Source organism: Choloepus didactylus, chromosome 6, assembly GCF_015220235.1.
Source record: "Choloepus didactylus isolate mChoDid1 chromosome 6, mChoDid1.pri, whole genome shotgun sequence".
Taxonomy (NCBI): domain Eukaryota; kingdom Metazoa; phylum Chordata; class Mammalia; order Pilosa; family Megalonychidae; genus Choloepus; species Choloepus didactylus.
This window is the reverse complement of record NC_051312.1, coordinates 658055-677695: the sequence shown is the minus strand read 5'-3', so window position 1 is coordinate 677695 and position 19641 is coordinate 658055. Positions and strand designations below refer to the sequence as shown.

The following is a 19641-nucleotide window of genomic DNA, read 5'->3' as shown; positions in this document are numbered from 1 at the left end:
CCTCTCTTAGCTTCTCTGGAGCAAAAGTCTGCTTTCAAAGGCCATCTCCAAAATGTCTCTGTGTAAACTGCATTTCCTGTCTCTGCTCCTGTGCATTCTTCAAAGTGTCCCTCTCGGCTGTAGCAAGCTTGCGCCTTCTATCTGAGCTTATGTAGTGCTCTAGGAAACTAATCAAGGCCCATGCTGATTGGGCAGGGCCACACCTCCATGGAAATTATCCAGAGTTATCACTCACAGCTGGGTGGGTCACATCTCCATGGAAACACTCAAAGAATTACAATCTAATCAACACTAAAACATCTGCCCACACAAGACTGCATCAAAGATAATGGCATTTTGGGGGACATAATACATGCAAACTGTCACAGGGTGCAACCCTTTCCAGAAATGTTAAGAGGCTGGACAGAGAAGCGGCTTGCCAGACTGCAGTCCCCTGTCTTCCCAGCACACGGCCCTCTTGGCCCACCTCTTCCTCCCAGCCCTGCCTCTCCCCAGCTGCGGCAGCCTATTGGGCACGGTCCAGACTGAGTCAGAGCACAGTACCAGGCAGCAGACCCCAGACGGTTGCCCTCTCCAGCCAACTATTAGCTCTGGACTCATCTGCTTCTCCCACTTGTTCTGAGAGGAGGGCCTCCCTGCTTCTCCCAGTTCTAGATGCGCTGGAATCTGCCAGGCCGGGGTGAGGGTTTGGCACTGGGCACCGCAGTGGAGACTCAGCCAGTGGGTACAATGGATCTGGTGGTTCCCAGATTCCTGCGTGGACAGGCCACGGGACTGAGAGGTTCAACTTCACCAGCCCGCAGTCCACCCAGGGCCGGAGCACACCTCCCAGTCGGGCTTGGGGGGAGAGCACCTGGTACCGCAGTGCAGCACCCTCCCTCACCCCACCTCTCTGCCGTGGGAGCCGCCGAGCCATGAGTGCCCTTATTCCCTCTGCAGAAAGGATCAAGGCTGGGGACCCAGAGGGTCTCCCTCGCCCTCCAGCCATCAGATCAACACTGCTCTGCATCCCCCCATCCTCCCGAGGGGAGGACTTCCCAGTCTCCCCAAATCCAGGCACCTGCAGCAGTGAGCTGCAGGGTTGGGGGGTGCCCTCTGGGCACCACAGCAGGGTCTCTGTACGTGGATAAAATGAGTCTGGTGGCTCCTGGGCTCAGATGTGGAAAGACTCTAGGCTACAGGACTGAGAGGGTTGACTCCCTGTTCTGGTTTCCTAAAGCTGCCAGAATGCAATAGACGAGAAATGGATTGGCTTTTACAATGGGGGCTTCTTAGTTCCCAGTAAGGTCATGAAAATGTCCCAATTGAGGCATCAACAGGACGATACCTTCTCTGAAGAATCATGGTGATTAAATGTACAAATAGAAGAAAGTTTTTACATCAGGGAGAACAAATGAATGTCATCATTGCAAGATGTTAAAAACGGGATGGCATATAGAAAAAAAAACACAATTAATGCAAACTAGTGTCTATAGTTAACAATAACACTACAGTATTCTTTCATTAATTGTAACAAAAGCAATATACCAAAGATAAATGTCAGTAAGAGGGGCATATAATGGAGAGGTATGGGATTTTTGTTGTTTCTCTCTTTTTTTTAATCTTCTTTCTTTGCAGAAGAAACAGAAATGTTCTCTTATATGTTGTGGTGGTGAAAGTATAACTATGTAATTGCACCAGGAGCCACTGATTGTACACTTAGGATGGCTTGTATGCTGTGTGAATAAACACGCCACCCTCTGTGCCCCCAAAAGATATGCTCTTTACGTATGCAAAATAATTTATTCCATCACAATATCACAAAAGTTCAAGTCATTTCAGTAACAATATTAAGTACAAAGTCTTATCAAAAGTAGTTACAGGCATGGTTTGTCCTAAGGCAAAATTCCCCTCTGGCTGTGGACCTGTGAGACTCAGAACAAGTCACCTGCTTCCGGGACACAAAGGAGGGACAGACATAGCATAAACATCCCACTGCCAAAGGGAGAAACTGGAAGGAAAACAGCAAAGTTCCCGAACAGTTCTGAAAACCTGCAGGGCAAACTCCATTAGTCATCTACAGAAAGACATTTTATCCTGAGAGAGCAGCAGTCCCACCCTCTCCAAGGGCTCATGCAGCAGCCCTGCTCTCTCCAAATGCTGGGGTGAGGGTCCACCATCTCCGAGCACTGGGGAGACCACCTTGTTCTCGGCTCCACCCTCAAGCATCAGGGCGGCACCCAGACCCTCTGCCATCTCTGGGGTACACACTCAACTCCCTCAGAACAGTGGGTTGGTGGCCAGGCTCTCCCCAATCCCCGGGGAATGTGCCCCACCCTCTCCGAGGCCTGGGGCAGCAGCTCTCTTCCTGAACAAGGGGGCGGCCAAGCTCTCCTTAAGCCCCCAGGCGTCTGAGAGCCCTGCGGTGGTAACCCTCTTCCTGAGCATCGAGGCGGAAGGTCCACCCTCTGCAAACTCTGGGGCAAACTCACCGTCTCCATGTGCATGGGTGGGTCCACTCTCCTGGCCTGAGGTTTCTGTTTCTGCCTTTGAAGTAATATTTCCTTCAATGTGTCCCTTTTCTGTTCCTTTTAGTCCACACTGGCAGTCATTCCATTTATCCAGATCTCAGAAAAAACTTTGTGGCTTGGCGTGCAGCACAAAGGGTTCCCAACTATCAGACTACCAGGTCTTTCCACAAATCCCTTCTGGATAACGCCATCTCCAATCCTGACTCACACTGGCTGGCTGGTTCCATGTTTAGCTAAACCTTCACACTGGGTACTATCCTCTGGGGACTCACTTTCTGGAGGCCCAAAATTTTCCAGACCATGAATTTCTCAGTTTATCCCTTTCCTCTCACATTTTACTATAAGCTGCAAGGAGAAATCAAGCCGCACTTTCCACATCTAATTTGGAGATCTCTTCAGCTATGCTTAGCTCATCAGTTTCAATTTCTGCCTTCCACCCAACACCAGGATTCAATTTTGCCCAATTGTCTGCCACTTTAAAACAAGGATCACATTTCTTCCAGTTGGTAATGATACATTCATCATTTCTCTCTAAGGCCTTGTGCTGGTTTGAATCTATTACATCCCCCACAAAAGCCATGTTCTTTTAATCCAACCTTGTAGGTGCAGACTTATTGTGGGTGGGACCTTTTGATTAGGTTGTTTCCATGGAGATGTGGCCCCACCCATTCAGGGTGGGTCTTGATAAGTTCACTGGAGTCCTTAAGAGAGCTTAGGGGTCAACACAGACCCAGATGTTTGGAGATGTGGACAAAAAGACGTTTGGAGACACTAAGCTAAGAGATGAAGCCCAGAGTTTGCCCCAGAGAAGTTAAGTGAGAACCTACAGATGCTTAAGGAGCTAGCCCTGGAATCAGAAGCTGGAAGCAACGCGGCTCAGGAGCAAAGGACCAGCAGACACTAGCCACGTGCCTTCCCAGCTGCCAGAGGTGTTCTGGACACATCGGCCCTTTCCTCAAAGAAGGTATCTACCTTGTGATGCTTTAATTTGGACATTATCATGGCCTTAAAACTGTAAATATGTGAACTAATAAACCCCCGTTGTAAAAGCCAAAACACTTCTGGCATATTGCATTTCTGGCAGCTTTAACAAACGAAAATAGGCCTTCTTGGAAGTATCTTCAGAGTCCCTATTTCTACCAGCAGTCTCCTCAAAGCAATCTAGGCCTTTTCTATCAAGCTCCTCATAATTCCTTCAGAATCTTCCCCTTATCCATTTACAAAGCTGTTCCAGCATTTTTGGTATTTGCAAACTGCAGCACCCCACTTCTTGGTACCCAAATCTGTTCCTGTCACCAGCCCTGAGAGGCTCTCACTGTCCTGCCTGGAGCGCCTCAGGGTGCTGGGCTGAAATCGGGCAGCGCGGTGAGGGCCGCCCCACGGAAGGCAAAGCTTCCCCTGAACCTGCTCCATTGTGAAACTTCCCCCTCCTGAGTCCCAGAGCTGAGGCCGAGTCAGAAGTGACATGTCCTCAGTCTCCAGGATGTCACAAACCATCACCCCGCACCCACTCACGTACACCCTCGAGCAACCACCAACCAAGTGTATTCTCTACTCACTGCCACTTTTTTATCGACATTCATTTTCCCATTCCAAAAGTGACGTGTTTACATGTGAGCATTTGGAAACTCATCATGCTTTACACTCACACTATGGTCACCCTTCTGTATGTGTGTTACAGTTCAGTAAAGAGGACGGCCTTACATTAACTACAGTTTGGAGGAGCATTATATTTACAACAGCAGAACAGGCCCAGCATGGCCCTCCCTAGAGGAACCCCGGGCCGCGTCCCTCCCCCGTGTCCATCCCGCGTCAGCGCTTTTTCTGACCCTGCGACGTGGGGTGGCGGCAGGCCCTGAGGGGCAGGCACGGACCCACCAAAAGCTCTCCCCTTTCAGCGGGCTCGGGCGTGGGGCGTGGAGTCCACGCCGGCAGATGCCCGTCTGGGGCTGGATCTTGAAGAAAAGCACAAACGATCGGCCCAGGCCCCGGGGCTTCCGCCCTCCCTGCACCCCACACTGGGCGGATCAGCGAGGCTCCAAGTTAAGAATGAGGACCTGTTTTCTGACGGACCCCAGGCGCCTCCCACTGCCGCCGGCGGACGTTCCGGGCAGGGGGTCGGCCACAGAAACGGAGGCCGCCCGGACACGCAGCTCGTGGGGTGTGGAGCCGAGGGGGCGCCCCCGCGGGCGCGGGTCACAGCGTCCGGGCCACGCCCGCTGCCACCGCCCCTTCCTCACGCGCGCCGCGCACGTCCCCGCCTCGCCGGGCGGAACCCGCCGCCACCTGCGCGGAGCTGCCGAACAGCGGCCCGGTCGCCCGCCCCGGGACCTTGAGCGCTGTGAAGAAGCCCCCACACGTGTCACGGCCTCCTCGCTGGCTCGCGCCGGAGCATCCCGCGCCCACGCCCAGAGACGGCTCCCAGGGCGCCCCGAACACCAGCTCCCCGGCCCGGCCCGGCCCGCGCGGGCCCCGCCCCTCGGCCCCGCCCCGCCCCCAATCCTGCTCCACGGGGCCCCGCCCCCTCAGGCCCCGCCCCGCCCCCAATCCTGCCCCACGGGGCCCCGCCCCTGCCCCTCAGGCCCCGCCCCGCCCCAATCCTGCCCCACGGGGCCCCGCCCCTCAGGCCCCGCCCCCGCCCCAATCCTGCCCCACGGGGCCCCGCCCCGCCTCCAGCCCCTCAGGCCCCGCCCCGCCTCCTGCCCCTCAGGCCCCGCCCCCGGCCTCCTGCCCCTCAGGCCCCGCCCCCGCCTCCAGCCCCTCAGGCCCCGCCCCCCGCCTCCAGCCCCCTCAGGCCCCGCCCCCCGCCTCCTGCCCCTCAGGCCCCGCCCCCACCCCCGCCTCCTGCCCCTCAGGCCCCGCCCCCCGCCTCCAGCCCCCTCAGGCCCCGCCCCCCGCCTCCTGTCCCTCAGGCCCCGCCCCTCCGCGCCGCGCCCGATTCGCAGAGAAATCGCCGTCCCGCGAAAGGTCCGAGGCTGGTGACAGTCAGTCGTCCGTCGGTCGCCCCGAGGTCAGTCATTCTGTCAGCCCATGGACCGCTTATACGGCCACCGATCCTGGCTGCCCTTTCCGTCGCCGGCCTCAGCCAGGCCCCGTCCGCACGGGCGCCCTGGCTGATGCTGCCCCTGCGGGGCGCGCTCGCGAGACTGGGTGGGAGGGGTCGGGGCGACATCGCGGCCGGCGGATGTTGGCGCGCCCCGAGTGCGACGCTGCGCACGCGCGCCAGGCGCGCCCTGCTCCCGGGGCACGCTGGGAGTCCCAGCCCGGGGGTGGGGGTTTCTGCGCCCTTAGACCCGCGTCGGTGGCCCCGAATCTCCTGTCTCCGAGCAGGGCGCGCGACGTGGCGCTGGACGTTCCAGTGTAGGCTGTGAACTGGAGGGGAGCGATTCTCGGGCCTGGCGGCTGAACCCCGTTATCCTACAGCGCTGGAGGCCCCAAGCCTAGAGCCACGGGTGGGCAGGCGCTGGTTCCGGAGGCGCCAGGGGAGACCCTCTCCTTGCCCCCGCGGGTCCCCCACCTTGAGAGCCAGCGGTGTGGCTCCTGGGGCCCTGCTGCTGGGCGCCAGGTCGTCCAGGAGAATCTACTCCCGTCCCTTTGCTGGGTCGAGCCGAGTCGCGCGCTTTGGAGATTAGAACCAGAACCTTTTTGGGACCGACACCAATCAGAAACGGGCGGTTCTCTGCGCCCAAATGACCAGTTCCTGAGACACCGGGGTTCCAGAGAGAGGGGGTTTATTACTAGGCGCCGATCAGAACAGATGCCCCTTTGCCCAAAAAATCTGCCTGAACTGTGGTAACTCTGATGGTTTTATATTATCAAAAAATGGGCAGGCTTTAGGATAAGGAGCGCAATGGTTCGGGATGAGGAGGTGAGAGATGATCTAACTGTTGAGAGGCACAGATTGATTACATGCTCAGTCACAGCAGGTGCATAAGAAAATGCAGTAATGAGGGACAGGCACTTACAGGTTAAACTCCAAGCTGCTGTGCATGTCAGGCGGGCCCATTTTGGTTAGAGCCAGCTTCCGTGATCAAGATGGGTTTGGAAGTGGGGTGGGATAGTTCTGGGCTTACTCAAGACCCTTCATTAATAAACATTAGGGTCTATCTTTATGGATCGGCAGCCTCTAAAGTTGAAAAACCAGATAAGATGGGTACAAGTGGGGGTCAGTCACAAGGTGTTATGACCACAGATGCACAAAGATAAAGGCTATACGATCATTATCAGAGATCAAGGCAGGTATTTTCCCTCTGTCTACTCCAGTATACCAGAAGGTAAAAAGGAATATCTATATAATGAGTCAGTAGTCATAATCACCCCCTAAATCCAAACTTCTCTGTCACAGCTCCTCCCTCTTGTTTAGTCATTCTCTCCATCTTTAGGGATATCTGGGCCATGACTATTCTAACTTATTCATGCTGAAAAGGGGTGTCGACATTATGGGTGGAGGAGTGCAACTGGCTGATGTTCTTGGAGAAACCGGTACCTCTGGGTTTCAGGGCTTATCTGGCATAGGAGCCATCTGGAGGCTTTAAGTCTCTGAAAAATAAACTTAATATGTAAACCTTTTATAGAGCCCAGGGTTTCCTTTAGGGTTTTCAGCAATACTGTTCGTCGGGGCTTGGGGTGTACTGCAGCAATTTGCAATACCTGGCTGAAGTTGCATACTAGTAACCTCAGAGTGACCTCTCGACCATTTGAAATTGCTTAGCCACTGAAACTATTTTGTTGTATCTTTTTCCCCTTGTGGTGAATAAAGCATTGCCAATCCCATGATGCCAGGGCTTATCCCTCGGAGTCATGTTCCCAGGGACATTTCCACCCCTGGGAGTCATGTCCCACATGGCAGTGAGTTTACTTGCCAAGTCAGCTTAGAGAGAGGCCACATCTGAGCAACAAAAGAGGTTCTCTGGGGGTGGATCTTAGGCATTAATATAAGTAAGCTTAGCTTTGTCATTACAGAAATAAGTTTCATAAGAGCAAGCCTTGAGATCAAGAGCTTAGCTTATTAAATTGGGAGCCCCCATTGCTTAAGAGAAAGCAGGAATTCCCCAGGTGGGGAAGCTTAGTAGTTCCACTTTTTTCTCCAGTCCTTCAAAAGACATTGCAAATACTTCTTCATTTTCTGTCCAAAATACTTTGAAATATATCAGGTTATTACATTAACCTGTACAGAATATCAGAATTTTATTCCCTATACTGGGTTCCATGTGAAGTAAAGCTGAATTTGGTTGTTTAAATACTGAATGGGTGGAGCCCACACCTCCATGGAAATAATTCACCCAGAGCTCTCACCTGCAGTTGTCTCCATGGAAACAGCCTAATCCGAAGGTTCCAGCCTAATCAAGACTAAATACATCTGCCCCCACAAGGTTGTATTAAAGGACATGGCTTTTCTGGGGTATATAATATATCCAAACCAGCACAGGCAGTGACTGACTTCCATGGCCTGAAGTAAAATCTGTGGAGTTGGCAGGAAAATAGCACGTTTGTGTCGAGAGAGCTGGGAGGAGGCCTGGGGTAAGTGCCCATGATGAAAGGTTGGCACCCAGGGTACGTAGAGTACAGGTGGTGTTAGGAGGAAGGCCTGGGGGTGGGACATGAGAGTGGCCTAATGGGCACTATTATGACAAACCAAAGGCGTGTGGGAGAGGCCGTGTTGCAAGAAGCCATGTTGCAAAAGCTTCTGGTACGGGGAGGACTCGACTCATTAAGCTCAATGACCAGGACCATTAAGACTGTTGACAGGAGGGAGACCTATTTAAAAGACCAAATACTGCTGTGTAATACTAGTAAGGTTTGTTTAAGTTGGTCATTAAGGTATTTTGTGAGGCCTGTGGCATGAGTTTGGCAAATGTATTCGCTTTCTGAGGTTCTAGGGGAGAATGTGTTTCTAGTCTCTTCCAGCTTCTGGTAGCTCCTTACATTCCTTGGCTTGTGTCTGTGTTACTCCATTCGCTACCTCGGTGGTCACATTGTCTTTTCCTTTGGTCTGTGGTCTGATCTCCTGCCCTCTCTTATAAGGAAGTTACATAGTGTGCTACAGAAAATTTAAATTTTGAACAAAATAGACATCTTTTCCTTTGATCTCACACAGAACTTGGAGTTTTAAAATATAGACAATATCATCCTTTACCCTGTATTCTGATTTACCTTAGTCCTAACCGGATAATCTTCATTCGTATTTCTGATTGAAGTCTGATCTCTTTTTCAGCTTCTTTAACTGGTGCCATATGGAGTAATGCTGACTTTCAGAGCTGCAGAACTCTTAAATCTCAGGTGTCACACAGGTATCCAAATTTCCAGGGAACTACCAGGTTATACACAAGGAGCTCAGCATCTCAGAATTTAGAGATAACAGTTAACACTCAGGAGTCAATGTGACTGGTGTAAGAGTTAAAATCTAAACTCTAATTTTCTTATAAACATTTTCTAAATGAAGCTATTTTCAGAAATAAAAACATTTGACATTTTACTTACATTGGGGTCATCAACCAGAAACCATAGCAAAAGTTTAGTCCTGTCTCATCTTTACACATTTGTCAGGGTTATGTTAATTAACAGGTAGAACCTAATTTATATACTTCCCCTGCTTCTCCCTTTTTGTTGAAGACGAAGCTCTCACTTATAGCTGACCACATGTACTTGTAGAGCAAAGTAGTGTAAGTGACAGGGAAATCTGGTCATTTCCATGATCTGTAACCTTTTTCTCAGAATAACTAACAACATGACTAACAGTGTCATACTTTTGTCCAACATCGTCAGTATCAGGCTGTAACCTGGACAGTGAGAACATTGTCTTCAGGAATTTTATACAATCTGTAAATACATGAATAACATTCCACCCATAAAATTTAGCTAACCAAAGGATAGAAAAGCCCTTATAGTTATTGTAATGCTTCCCAAACACTTCCTTTGTAACCCTAACCATCCCCAAAGTCCTAGCTTCCTGGTCACAGAACGTGAGGGACACCTTTGGACGAGCCTGGCAGAAACCTGCCTCGGCGATTTTTCGGGGCCGCCAGAACAGAGGACCACAAACCGGTGACTTGAAGCAGCAGGCATTTAATGTCACGCAGTTCTGGGCCAGAATTCCAGTCAAGGTGTGGCAGGGCTGTGCTCCCCGGGAAGGCTCTGAGGAGGCTCCTTCCGGCCTCTTCCAGCTTCTGGGGCCCGGGTGCCCCAGGGTCTGTGGCAGCGTCACCCCAGTTGCTGCCATCGCGCCATTGCCGTCCTGTCCGGGCCTCTGTGTCCAGAGCTGCCCCTTCTAAGACACTCATCCTGTTGCATCAGGGCCTGCCTTAGCGCAGTTTGGCCTCACCTTAACTAACCCCGTTCCCAAGTGAGGTGCGTGTTAGCTCTCAAACATGTCGCACAGCACAGGCTTCAGCTCTGGTGGGTGCCCCAGGGAGGCCGGCCTCACCCGCGCGGGGAGCGGCGAGTGCATTTTTCATGCCCACCTCAGAGTATTGTCAAGGAAATGCTGAACTATGTCCTATGTGCATTGTTTTAAAACATAAAACTGTATCTCTCCTTGAAGATCTTTGCACGTTAATAATACGGATAGAGTATGGGTATAAACCATTTGGCCATTTTCTTCCCGATGGACATTTAGATTGTCTCCAGATTTGCTCAGTTTCAAAAATGCTGCAAGATGACATTATTGAACGTCTCTCTGAAGCGCCTGCGTGCGCGTTTGCACATGGAAATGCGAAGTTTTGTAACTGTTTTAGACCCCGCCTCATGGAGCAATTCTGGCCCAATTACCAGTTTCACCACACCCTTGCTGCAACAGTGACTGGTCATTTGCATTTTTACCAGTCTGGGAGCAAAAAGGGGTGTCTGGGTTCAGGTTTAATTCCTGCGCTCTGGGAAGTGCTGGCGCCCGTGGTCTGCGCGGGGCGCGGTCCGGGCTGGAAGAGAGAGCTGAGGCGGAGCAGGAGCCCCGGAGCGGGGACCAGGCGGCCAGCGAAGGGCGACGGCCCGGCTCGCGCCTCGGAGAGCCACCCTGCGCCCCGCAGGGCCTCGGGCGCGTCGGCGCGGGCGCGGGACCCGGAAGCGCGGAGGTCCCGCCCCCAGGCCCAGGCCCGCTCCCCCGCGCGGCGCTTCCCTGTCTGCGTCCCGGGGCGGCGGCGGCGGCGGCAGCGCGGGGTGAGCGTCCGGGAGGGGAAGGGCCGGCGGGAACCCGGGGCCCGAGGCCGCGCGCCCGGCCGGAGGAGTGTCTCCGGGACGGGCAAGCGGCGAGTCCAGGCCCGCCGGCGGGGGTCGCGTCCGCGGAGCGCTCGTCGGCCACGCGGAGCCTCGCGCTGGCGCGGGGGGCGCCCGGCCCCGGCCGTCCCCGCCCCGCCCCGCCTCGGCCTCGGCCGCTCGGGTACCCGCACCTGCCAGCTGGGGCCGGGCGGCCGCTCCTCACGGCCCGGAGCCTGCGGCTTGTGACCCGTGGCCCCTGCCGACCCGCCTGGCCGGCGATCGCGGACGTCACTCGGGGCTTGCGGGGCCCGGGGATGCTCAGGGGACGGTCCGCCGAACCCTGAAACCCAGGCAGGCAGTCCTGTTTCACTGGTGGGGTGGGGGCTGGGGGGTGGGCGCCGCGCAGACGCAGCCTTGGAAGTGGGGGGTGCAGCATCGGGACAAGGGGGCACCAGGCTGGTGTCCTGGGCTCCCCCCTGGGTGGGCGCCTTTGCCGGGCCGGGTCTGGCTTTGCTCCCTGGCCCCGGGCTCATGCTCGGCTCCTCCGTGAGCTGCTTGGGCAGGGCTCTCCCCCTCTGGGGCCTCCACCCCCCGGCGCCCCTTCAGCAGCCACTGGATGGTGAGGCCCGGGTCTCTCCAGACCCTGGGTGCAGACAGGAATGAGGAGGCCCTGTGCTCAGAAGCTGGGGGTGCCCCCAGCTCGGTAGGACAGTTGCTGGGTGCCCGGTGGGGCTGGGTGGTCGAGTGGGCTGCAGGGAGGAGGGGTCTGGGCCCTAAGGGGAGACCCTAGCAGAGGGTCATCAGGATCAAAGCCAGAGGCCAGGTGGGGTGGGAGGTGTGTGGAAAGGCGAGCTGTGTGTGTGCGCGCGCGCGTGCACTCGGGACCCAGGGTCTGGGGGACAGGAGATGGGGGCTCAGCTGTGAAGGGTCTTGCGGCCAGGCTGGTGGGAACACGTATCAGGGTTGGCACGCAGGGGGTTGTCTGGAGAGGGCCCAGCGCTGGGGTCCTGGATGGCAGTGTGGCCAGGCGTGCTGGCCCGCCCTGGCCGCGAGGACAGCCGAGTTCCGGCCTCGGGCCAGGCCCGGGGAGGGAGGCCGTGGGCAAGGCCGTGGGGCCCCTCCCGCAGGAGCCGGTCCCCCACCTGAGCGGACAGGTGGCCTGCCTAGGGCGGCTCTGCCAGCGTCCCCTCCCTGGGCAGCGCCTGCTCGGCCTCCTGGGACTGTGGGCCCTGGGGGCGGGGGGGCGGACACACAGCCCCGGCCTGGCCCCACTTCCTCCCCAGCATCGTCCCCCTGGCTGCAGCTGCCAGGGGCAGTCCCGGGCATTTCCACAAGAAGTGACCCCCACCGCGCGGGGCAGCAACCTCAGCCTCCCGCAGCGGGGGCGTCTGGCCTGAGGGGATGTGGCACAGCCAGCACAGCTACGCCCACCAAGGGCTGGCCAGGACCTGGGCCCTACCTCTCGGCACCACCAGTCCCCGCAGCTGCCCCCTACCCCCAGGACTCGTCCTTAGCGTTACCTTTTAAAGGGCAGCTGTGATGGCATTTTTCCTGGGATCTTGGCTACTCTCGAATGAGACCCATTGCTCTGCCCAGCACCCCCACACCCCATAACCTGCGGGACGTCCTGCCTCCGCAGGGCTCAGGAGTTGTGTCCACGGTCCTGAGGTGTTTGTCCCCTGCTGAGGCTGGGGGAGGGGCAAGCTGTGTGACTCTTCCTTCCACGGAGGGGCCTGGCTTGGCAGGGCCCCCAGGCAGGTGGGTTCCTGGGCTCCCAGCCCCCTCCCAGCCCCTCACGGCTTCAGGAGCTTGGAGGGGGTCAGCTGGTTGCTCATTTTTCCACTTTGCACTTGTCCCCAGCGAGCAGTTCAGGGCCTGTGGTCTGTCATGTCCCCTCCAGCCTTGTGCCATGGCTCCTCCCGTGGGCTTACCCTGGGCTGATGTCCCCTCTGGGTGGGCACAGACCTGCTATGGAATGGCAAGGCAGGGTGGGTGCCAGGCCTCGCCCAGCCCAGTGGTCTCACAGTGCGTCCCCAAAGGTCAGCTGCCCGTGCTGGCCTGTGCCTGGGGACACCACCACGGGGGGTCATGGCCTCTTCTGGAAACACCAGCCCCCCAGGATCCTGTTTGGGTTTTAATTCTCCCACCTGCTGGGTCTCTGAGAGAATTTGGTTGAGATGTTCTCCTGCCTTCCAGAAGACACCTCCTCTCACCATGAACCTCGACGTCCAGTGCGAGCAGCTGAGTGGTGCCCGGTGGGCCGAGCTCCTGCCTCGGATGCGGCAGTACGAGGTTATCAGGTAGGCGTGGCCCGCCTCGGGCAGGCCCTGACCCGCCTGTAATCCCCGTCACTAAGTACTCTGCTTGTAAATTCATGTAACCATTTAGAAAGTGTGGAAAGTATTCTTGACTGGAGCCAGTGGGCTTAGGCCCGGGTGGGCTGGCCGGGCTCCCCCGGCTCTTGGGGGGCTCCCTGCCAGGCCCCAGCTTCTGCCCTCACTGTTCTCCCAGGCCTCCACCTTCACAAGAACGAGGGGCCTGCTTGTCCCTGCTTGTCCCTATTCTTTTGTTTCTGACTTTTTACGTTGCAGTAATTTTAGACTTACGGGAAATCTGCAAAGATTGCTCAGAAGCCTGTGCGCTGCAGACCGCCTCCCCCTCCCAGCACTGGTGGCTTTCACGGGCGCTGCCAAGGGGCATCAGGCGTTGGTGACCATCCCCCTGCTGGATTCTGTCCGGCGCACTCATGCCCAATGTGATTACACATTTTTGGCACGGAAATGGTGCCACGGGGTGTCTGATGGTGATGCTCATGGTGGTGGTGGGGACCATGCACTGAAGTCACTGTTTTTGACACGTATCTTGGGTGATATGAGATGCTGCTAAAATCCTGTTCTCTTCAGACTTTCATCAGTGGTTTCAGCATCCATCAGCGGATCTTGCAAGTTCTTCCTGGCTGTTTGCCTTGTGGGGATTTTGCATTTTCCTCATTCTTCTGCAATTATTGTCATTTCTCTGTAAGGGAGAGCTGCTTTTTTTCCCTGTATCTATGGAATTCCTGATCTACACAGACTCGGGATTTATAACTTATTCTGGGTTATAATCTGGTGTTGTCCATTTTCTTGCTCACATTCCCCTGGCTGTGACCACTGGAAGCTCCTTCGAGCTGACACGTCCTGTCCTTCCTCAGGCACTTCCTTATAGTCATTCTTTTAAAGCTTTGAATTTCTCCTGAGGACAGCGCAGGAGCTTTTAGGCTGAGTCCAGCCACAGTTAAGACATGGAATTTATGTTGCGACCCAGATCACGCCGCCATGTGCGTGAGGGTTTTGGAGGGCAGCTGACGCTGCTGACCCCTGCCCACCTGCAGGCTGGACGACTGCGGCCTGACAGAGGAGCACTGCGCAGACATGGGCCCGGCGCTGCAGGCCAACCCCTGCCTGCGAGAGCTCAGCCTGCACACCCAGGAGCTTGGCGACGCCGGCGTGCGCCTGGTGCTGCAGGGCCTGCAGAATTCCGCCTGCAAGATCCAGAAACTGAGGTGGGCGTGGGCCGGGCCCTCCCCTCCCCGCGACGCTGCCATCAGGGCCTGGCACAGGCTGTCTCTGTGTCTGTCCCCCCACCTTCCCAGCCGCCCTGAGACCCCCTGTTTGCTCCAGTCTCCATAATTGTGGCCTGACAGAGGCCGGCTGCACCATCTTGCCCGGTGTACTTCGCGCCCTGCCCGCCCTTCGAGAGCTGAACCTCAGTGACAACGCCCTGGGGGACGCGGGGCTGCGGCTGCTCTGCGAGGGGCTCCTGGATGCCAAGTGCCACCTCGAGAAGCTGTCGTAAGTGCCTGCCAGGGCCCAGGCCTCATGTGCGGGGCTGCCCTCTCTCTCCGTGGGTGGCCCTCCCCAAGCTGCAGTGGGGGGGTCCCAGGAGGGCCGTGGCTGGGCGGGTGGGAGCTGCGCATCTCCCCCAGGCTGGAGTACTGCCAGCTGTCGGCCGGCGGCTGCGGGCACCTGGCCTCGGTGCTGAGGACCACACCCAGCATCAGGGAGTTTGTGCTGAGCAACAACGACCTGGGCGAGGCCGGCGTCCAGCAGCTGTGCCGGGGCCTGGTGGAGTCTGCCTGCCAGCTGGAAATGCTCAGGTAGGCGCAGCCCAGGCACCCCCAGTGCACCCCGTCCTGAACCTCGGCATGGGGGGCTGTGGGTGCCTGGAGGCCCGGGGGCCGGGGAGCCAATGCCAGGAGGTGGCCACTGTGGTGCAGCAGAGGGAGTGGGGGGCGGGGGGGCAGCGAGGAGGGAGGCTGCGGCTCCGCTGCGGGTTTGGGGGACCGCTGGGAGGGGGTGAGAACAGGAGCGAGACCAGCGGGGGCAAGGCCTACAAGGAGCCCTGGGAAGGGGCTGCCGACCTCCCCACAGGGCACCCAGTGCCGCACTCGCTCCCCGCCTGCCCCCCCTGCTCCCCACGGCCCCGTGTCCTTGCCCCCAGGCTGGAGGGCTGTGGCATCACGTCTGCCAACTGCAAGGACCTGTGCGGCATTGTGGCTGCCAAGGACTCGCTGCAGGAGCTGGCCCTGGGCGAAAACAAGCTGGGCGACGCAGGCATCGCCGCACTGTGCCCGGGGCTGCTCAGCCCCAGCTCCCGGCTCCGGATCCTGTGGTGAGCGGCCTCGGCCTCACGGGGAAGACCCTCCTCCAGGACGCCTGTGGTCCCTCGTGACGTCTCCCCCTCCCCACCTGCAGGCTCTGGGAGTGCGACGTCACCGCTGAGGGCTGCAGAGACCTGTGCCGGGTGCTGCAGGCCAAGGAGAGCCTGAAGGAGCTCAGCCTGGTGGGCAACGAGCTGGGGGACGAGGGTGCCCAGCTGCTGTGCAAGAGCCTGCGGGAGCCGGGCTGCCGGCTGGAGTCGCTCTGGTGAGTGTGGGGCAATGGTGGTGGTGGGGACCCGGCCAGGGGGCTCCACCCTGGAGGGTTGGGGTTTGCTCAGGGGCCTTGGAGGGAGGACTGGCCCGGAGGACGCGTCCTTGTGGGGCCTCCCGAGGGAGGAGTCAGCAGGGGCAGCTGGCAGGAGTGTGGTGCCCATCTGTCCCCCACAGGGTGAAGACCTGTGGCTTAACAGCCGCCTGCTGCCCGCACTTTGGCGCCATGCTGACCCACAACAGGTCCCTCCTGGAGCTGCAGCTGAGCAACAACAAGCTGGGGGACGCAGGTGTGCAGCAGATCTGCCAGAGTCTGGGCCAGCCTGGCACCACGCTGCGGATTCTCTGGTGAGTGCCCCCGCACATCTGTGTGAGCACGTGTGCCCACATGTGCAGGTGGGAGCTTCTGGACATGGGGGCTTGCTCCCCAGCTGCACACAGGCCCCTGACGATGCTGTGACGTCACTGATGCGTGCCAAATGCTCTCGTGGGCATGGTGGGTGACCGCCGCTCAGCTGAGCCCACAGCACTTCTCTGACTGTGCCTCGGTGCACTGCTCTGCGTGCCCCTCTCCACGATCCGAGCAAATGACAGCACAGGAAAACGCTCTTCACGGTATTTCCTGTGATGCCCGCTCGGTGCCCACTTTTTCCCTTGGAGTCAGCCCTCGGTCTCCCTCTCGTGGAGGGTCCCCTTGATTGCGGTTTCCTCCCGCTTTTGTGATTCTTTAGGACCTTCCTAAGAAACGGTCACAAAGCACATCCTCTTTGGAGACCCTGGGCCTCTGCAGGTCACTCATCTCACCCTAAAGGGAGGCGCCGTGGCATCACTTTCTGGCTTTCAGCTGACTCTCGGCCACTGTGGTCCTGTCTGTGATGAGTGTTTTCTCTCTTGGAAGCTTTTATGATCTTGCCCCATCTTCCCTGACAGGTTATTGTTGACCTGCTGGCCGTAAGCAAGCCTGGGTTTCTTGCTCGAAGTGTCCCTTCTTGGTTGGCTTCCTCCCCTTTCTCTGAGAGCCCCGGGCACCTGCTGGGTCTCACAGGCTGCACACTGATGTCAGGGCTTCTCCCCCGTTGCCTTAGGAGTTTTTCTAACTCACATACTGAATCACTGGCTGTCACGTGTCGCCCGTAAGAGCTCTCTCTCCTTTGTCCTCTTCTTGTTTTGGTCTGTGGTTCCCACTGGAGACTCCCTGGGCGCCATCACCCTTGGCCTTGCGTTTTCACGAGTGTTGGGAGCCCTGAGCGGCTGGTCCCCAGCCAGGGTTTCCACTGCCATGTTTCCCTGAGGGAAGCCATCCAGGCCAGGGGAGACTCCTGGGTGCCAGGGTTCTTGGGGGCCTTCCAGCAGGGGTGAAAGGGGTGTTGGAGCCGCCCCTGCCCTGTGCTGGTGCCCGGACAGGAGGGGGCTCGGGCCGTCCTGCAGCACCTCAGTGGGGGCCACTGCCTTCTCCATCCCTTGTCCCCTCGGGCCCGCTAGCCGCTGCCCGCCTGCGCTCCCCGTCGGAGCCCACTGAGCCCAGCTGGCGGCACTAGAGTGGTGGCGAGGCACATTCTCGGGCCGCTGCAGCAAGTTGCCACAAACTCAGTGGCTTAAAACAGGAAGATGCATCTCTCGTGGCTCTGGAGGCCCCTGTGCCCAGCGTCCGGGCTCCCTGCAGGGGCTCTGGGGAGGGTCCCCGCCTGGCCACAGGACCCTGGCCCTCCCCCCCGCGCCTCTCGTAAGGATCTCGGGATTGCATTTAGGCCCCAGCTGCTGAGACTGAGTAACCCCCATCTGGACAGCTGCAAAGCCCCCGGTATTCGGCTGCCCGCAGCCCACTCTCTGTCCCACTCCCCGGCCTACACGTCTGCTCTCAGGCCAGACAGATCAACTCAAGCCCCCAAGTCTCAGCACCCAAGTTGCCTGAATAGGCTGAGGGTGAGATGTGTTCCGGGGCAACATCCTCTCCATCCCCAAACCTGAGACTGGAAAAGAAGTTGCCTGTCCCCAGGATGTGCTGGTGGTGCAGGCACGTGGGAACAGTGATGCATGTTCCCGTCCCAAAGCAGGGAGGATGGACGGGCGGCGACACTGGTCCAGAATTCAGAGCCCACCAGGTCTTGAGGCCTGATAACAACCCTGCATGGCAGGAAGCACCACTCTCTGGCGCCCAGGGCCTGCCCTTGGGTGACCTTCCTTTCACCAGGCATGGCAGCACAGGTTTGCAGCTGAGTGCTTTTGTCAGTCTGTTTTCCTGTGCACAGAATTTGGGAATCCAGTTGAGTTCTGTCCTGCCTGATCCTTTCAGTCCAGCGGGCAGTTTCTGCTGAGTAACACTCTCAGAAACCCTGCGGGCCTCCCCCGAGTGTGTCGGGGTCTCCACAGGCGTTTCCTGGACGACCCCCTCTATCTCTGGCTCTGGCTGAGAAGGCTGGGGTGGGGGGGGCCACGAGTCACATGCCCGAGCCCTTGCGCGTCCAAAACTATCCTTGACCTTCTCTCCAGAGCTGGATCTCTTCACACTGAACCTCCTAATTTTAGCATCTCTTACAATCTCAGTAGGTTAAGAACATCCCAAATCACGTTCTGATTCCTTTTTGCTTAACGGTTCTTTCCTCAATTTCTTTCTTTCTTAGGTTTGTCTGAAGCAGGAAGAAACCAGGGCTGTTTCCATACTTTGCTTATGTCAAGTTGGTCCCCAGCTCTGCCTCTTGCTGCTGTAGCTCCGTCTCCCCCAGTCCCTCGTTTCCTCCTGAGCCCTCACCAGCAGTGCGTCTGACGTGTTTTCTGTCGTGTTTTTTTCAAGGCAGTCTAGGCTTTCTCTATCGTGTGTCCAAAAATCCTCCTGGTAGCTTCCCATTGTCCGATTCTAAAGCCTCACCCCGATTTTGGGGCTTTGTCGCACGTGCAGTGCGAGGGTGAGTGTGCAGGGCTCCGGGTGGATGGCCCCAAGTCTGCATTTCCTCGTGGACTGTCCGCATCACTCAACGCTGCTGTTCCAGAAAGCTCCGTATCTCGTGCCAGCCCGTGTCGGGCGGGGACGGCTCGTGGGAATGCCTTGTCTTGAGGGCCTTCTGCCTGCCCTCCGGGGCTTGTGGCTCAGGTTCACAGATGGGATTTGACCCTGGTGGGCTCTGACTTGCTGGGTGTCAGATACACCCAGTACTTTGTGGCTGCTGCTGGGGTCTTCAGTTCTGTGAGTGGAAACCACATTTGCACCTCACCCCACCCCACGATTCTGGTGGGGCGACAGAGGCCTGGGTCTTGACCTCTGACCCCTCTGCCACCCAGCCTGGGCGACTGTGAGGTGACGGACACGGGCTGCGCTGCCCTCGCCTTGCTTCTGCTCTCCTGTCCCAGCCTGCGCGAGCTGGACCTCAGCAACAACTGCATGGGGGACCCTGGCATCTTGCAGCTGGTGGGGAGCCTGCAGCAGCCTGGCTGCACCCTGGAGCAGCTGGTGTAAGTAGATGCCTGACGGGGGGGTGTCCGGAGCCAGGGGAGGGCCTGGCCTCCTGGCAGCCCCTGCAGGGTCAGGCCACCCACCCCCCTCCCTGTGTGCAGCCTGTACGACATCTACTGGACCGCGGAGGCAGACGCGCGCCTGACGGCTCTGGAGGAGAGCAAGCCCTCCCTGAGGATCATCTCCTGAGGAGAGGCCCGGCCCACCTCTGCCTCCCCACCAGCCCCTGCAGCACAGCCTCTGCCCCCGCCCCCCGCTCCCTGGGGGTCGGGGCTCTGGACGTCAGCTGTCCTAGCTCTGGTCTGGAAGAAAAACTCAAATCAGTTAATTTGGGAGAAATATTCAAAACTTTATACTTATTAAATTACTTTTTCTGGCAGGAGGAGTCCTTGACCTTTCTCTCGGGGGCCCCACAAAGCCTGTCTCCCCGGACCCCGGCCCTCTGTTCCCAGGTGTGGTGGCTGCGTGTGCTGTCCGTGCCGTGGACCAACTGGCCAGGGCTGGTCCAAGCTCAGCTGGGGCCTTGGGCAGTGTCCCCTAGTCGCATGCGCGACATCCTCCCACCTGAGCCAACTACGGGCGAG

General features: G+C 57.8%; 1 protein-coding gene across 3 annotated transcripts; it reads left to right on the top strand.

Moving 5' to 3' along the window:
• The first annotated feature begins 5399 nt into the window (after positions 1–5399).
• On the top strand, positions 5400–19436 carry RNH1 (ribonuclease/angiogenin inhibitor 1). Of its 3 annotated transcripts, none has more exons than XM_037840364.1 (10): positions 5400–5520; positions 12897–13000; positions 14071–14241; positions 14360–14530; positions 14665–14835; positions 15180–15350; positions 15434–15604; positions 15787–15957; positions 18886–19056; positions 19159–19436. In XM_037840364.1, exons 2-10 carry the CDS (start codon positions 12915–12917, stop codon positions 19244–19246), a joined length of 1371 nt encoding a protein of 456 aa, XP_037696292.1. In that variant the 5' UTR covers positions 5400–5520; positions 12897–12914; the 3' UTR covers positions 19247–19436. The 3 variants fall into 3 exon arrangements, with proteins under 3 accessions (XP_037696292.1, XP_037696294.1, XP_037696293.1); XM_037840366.1 differs by lacking the exon at positions 5400–5520 and adding an exon at positions 10337–10661; XM_037840365.1 differs by lacking the exon at positions 5400–5520 and adding an exon at positions 11029–11051.
• The last annotated feature ends 205 nt before the right edge of the window (positions 19437–19641 follow it).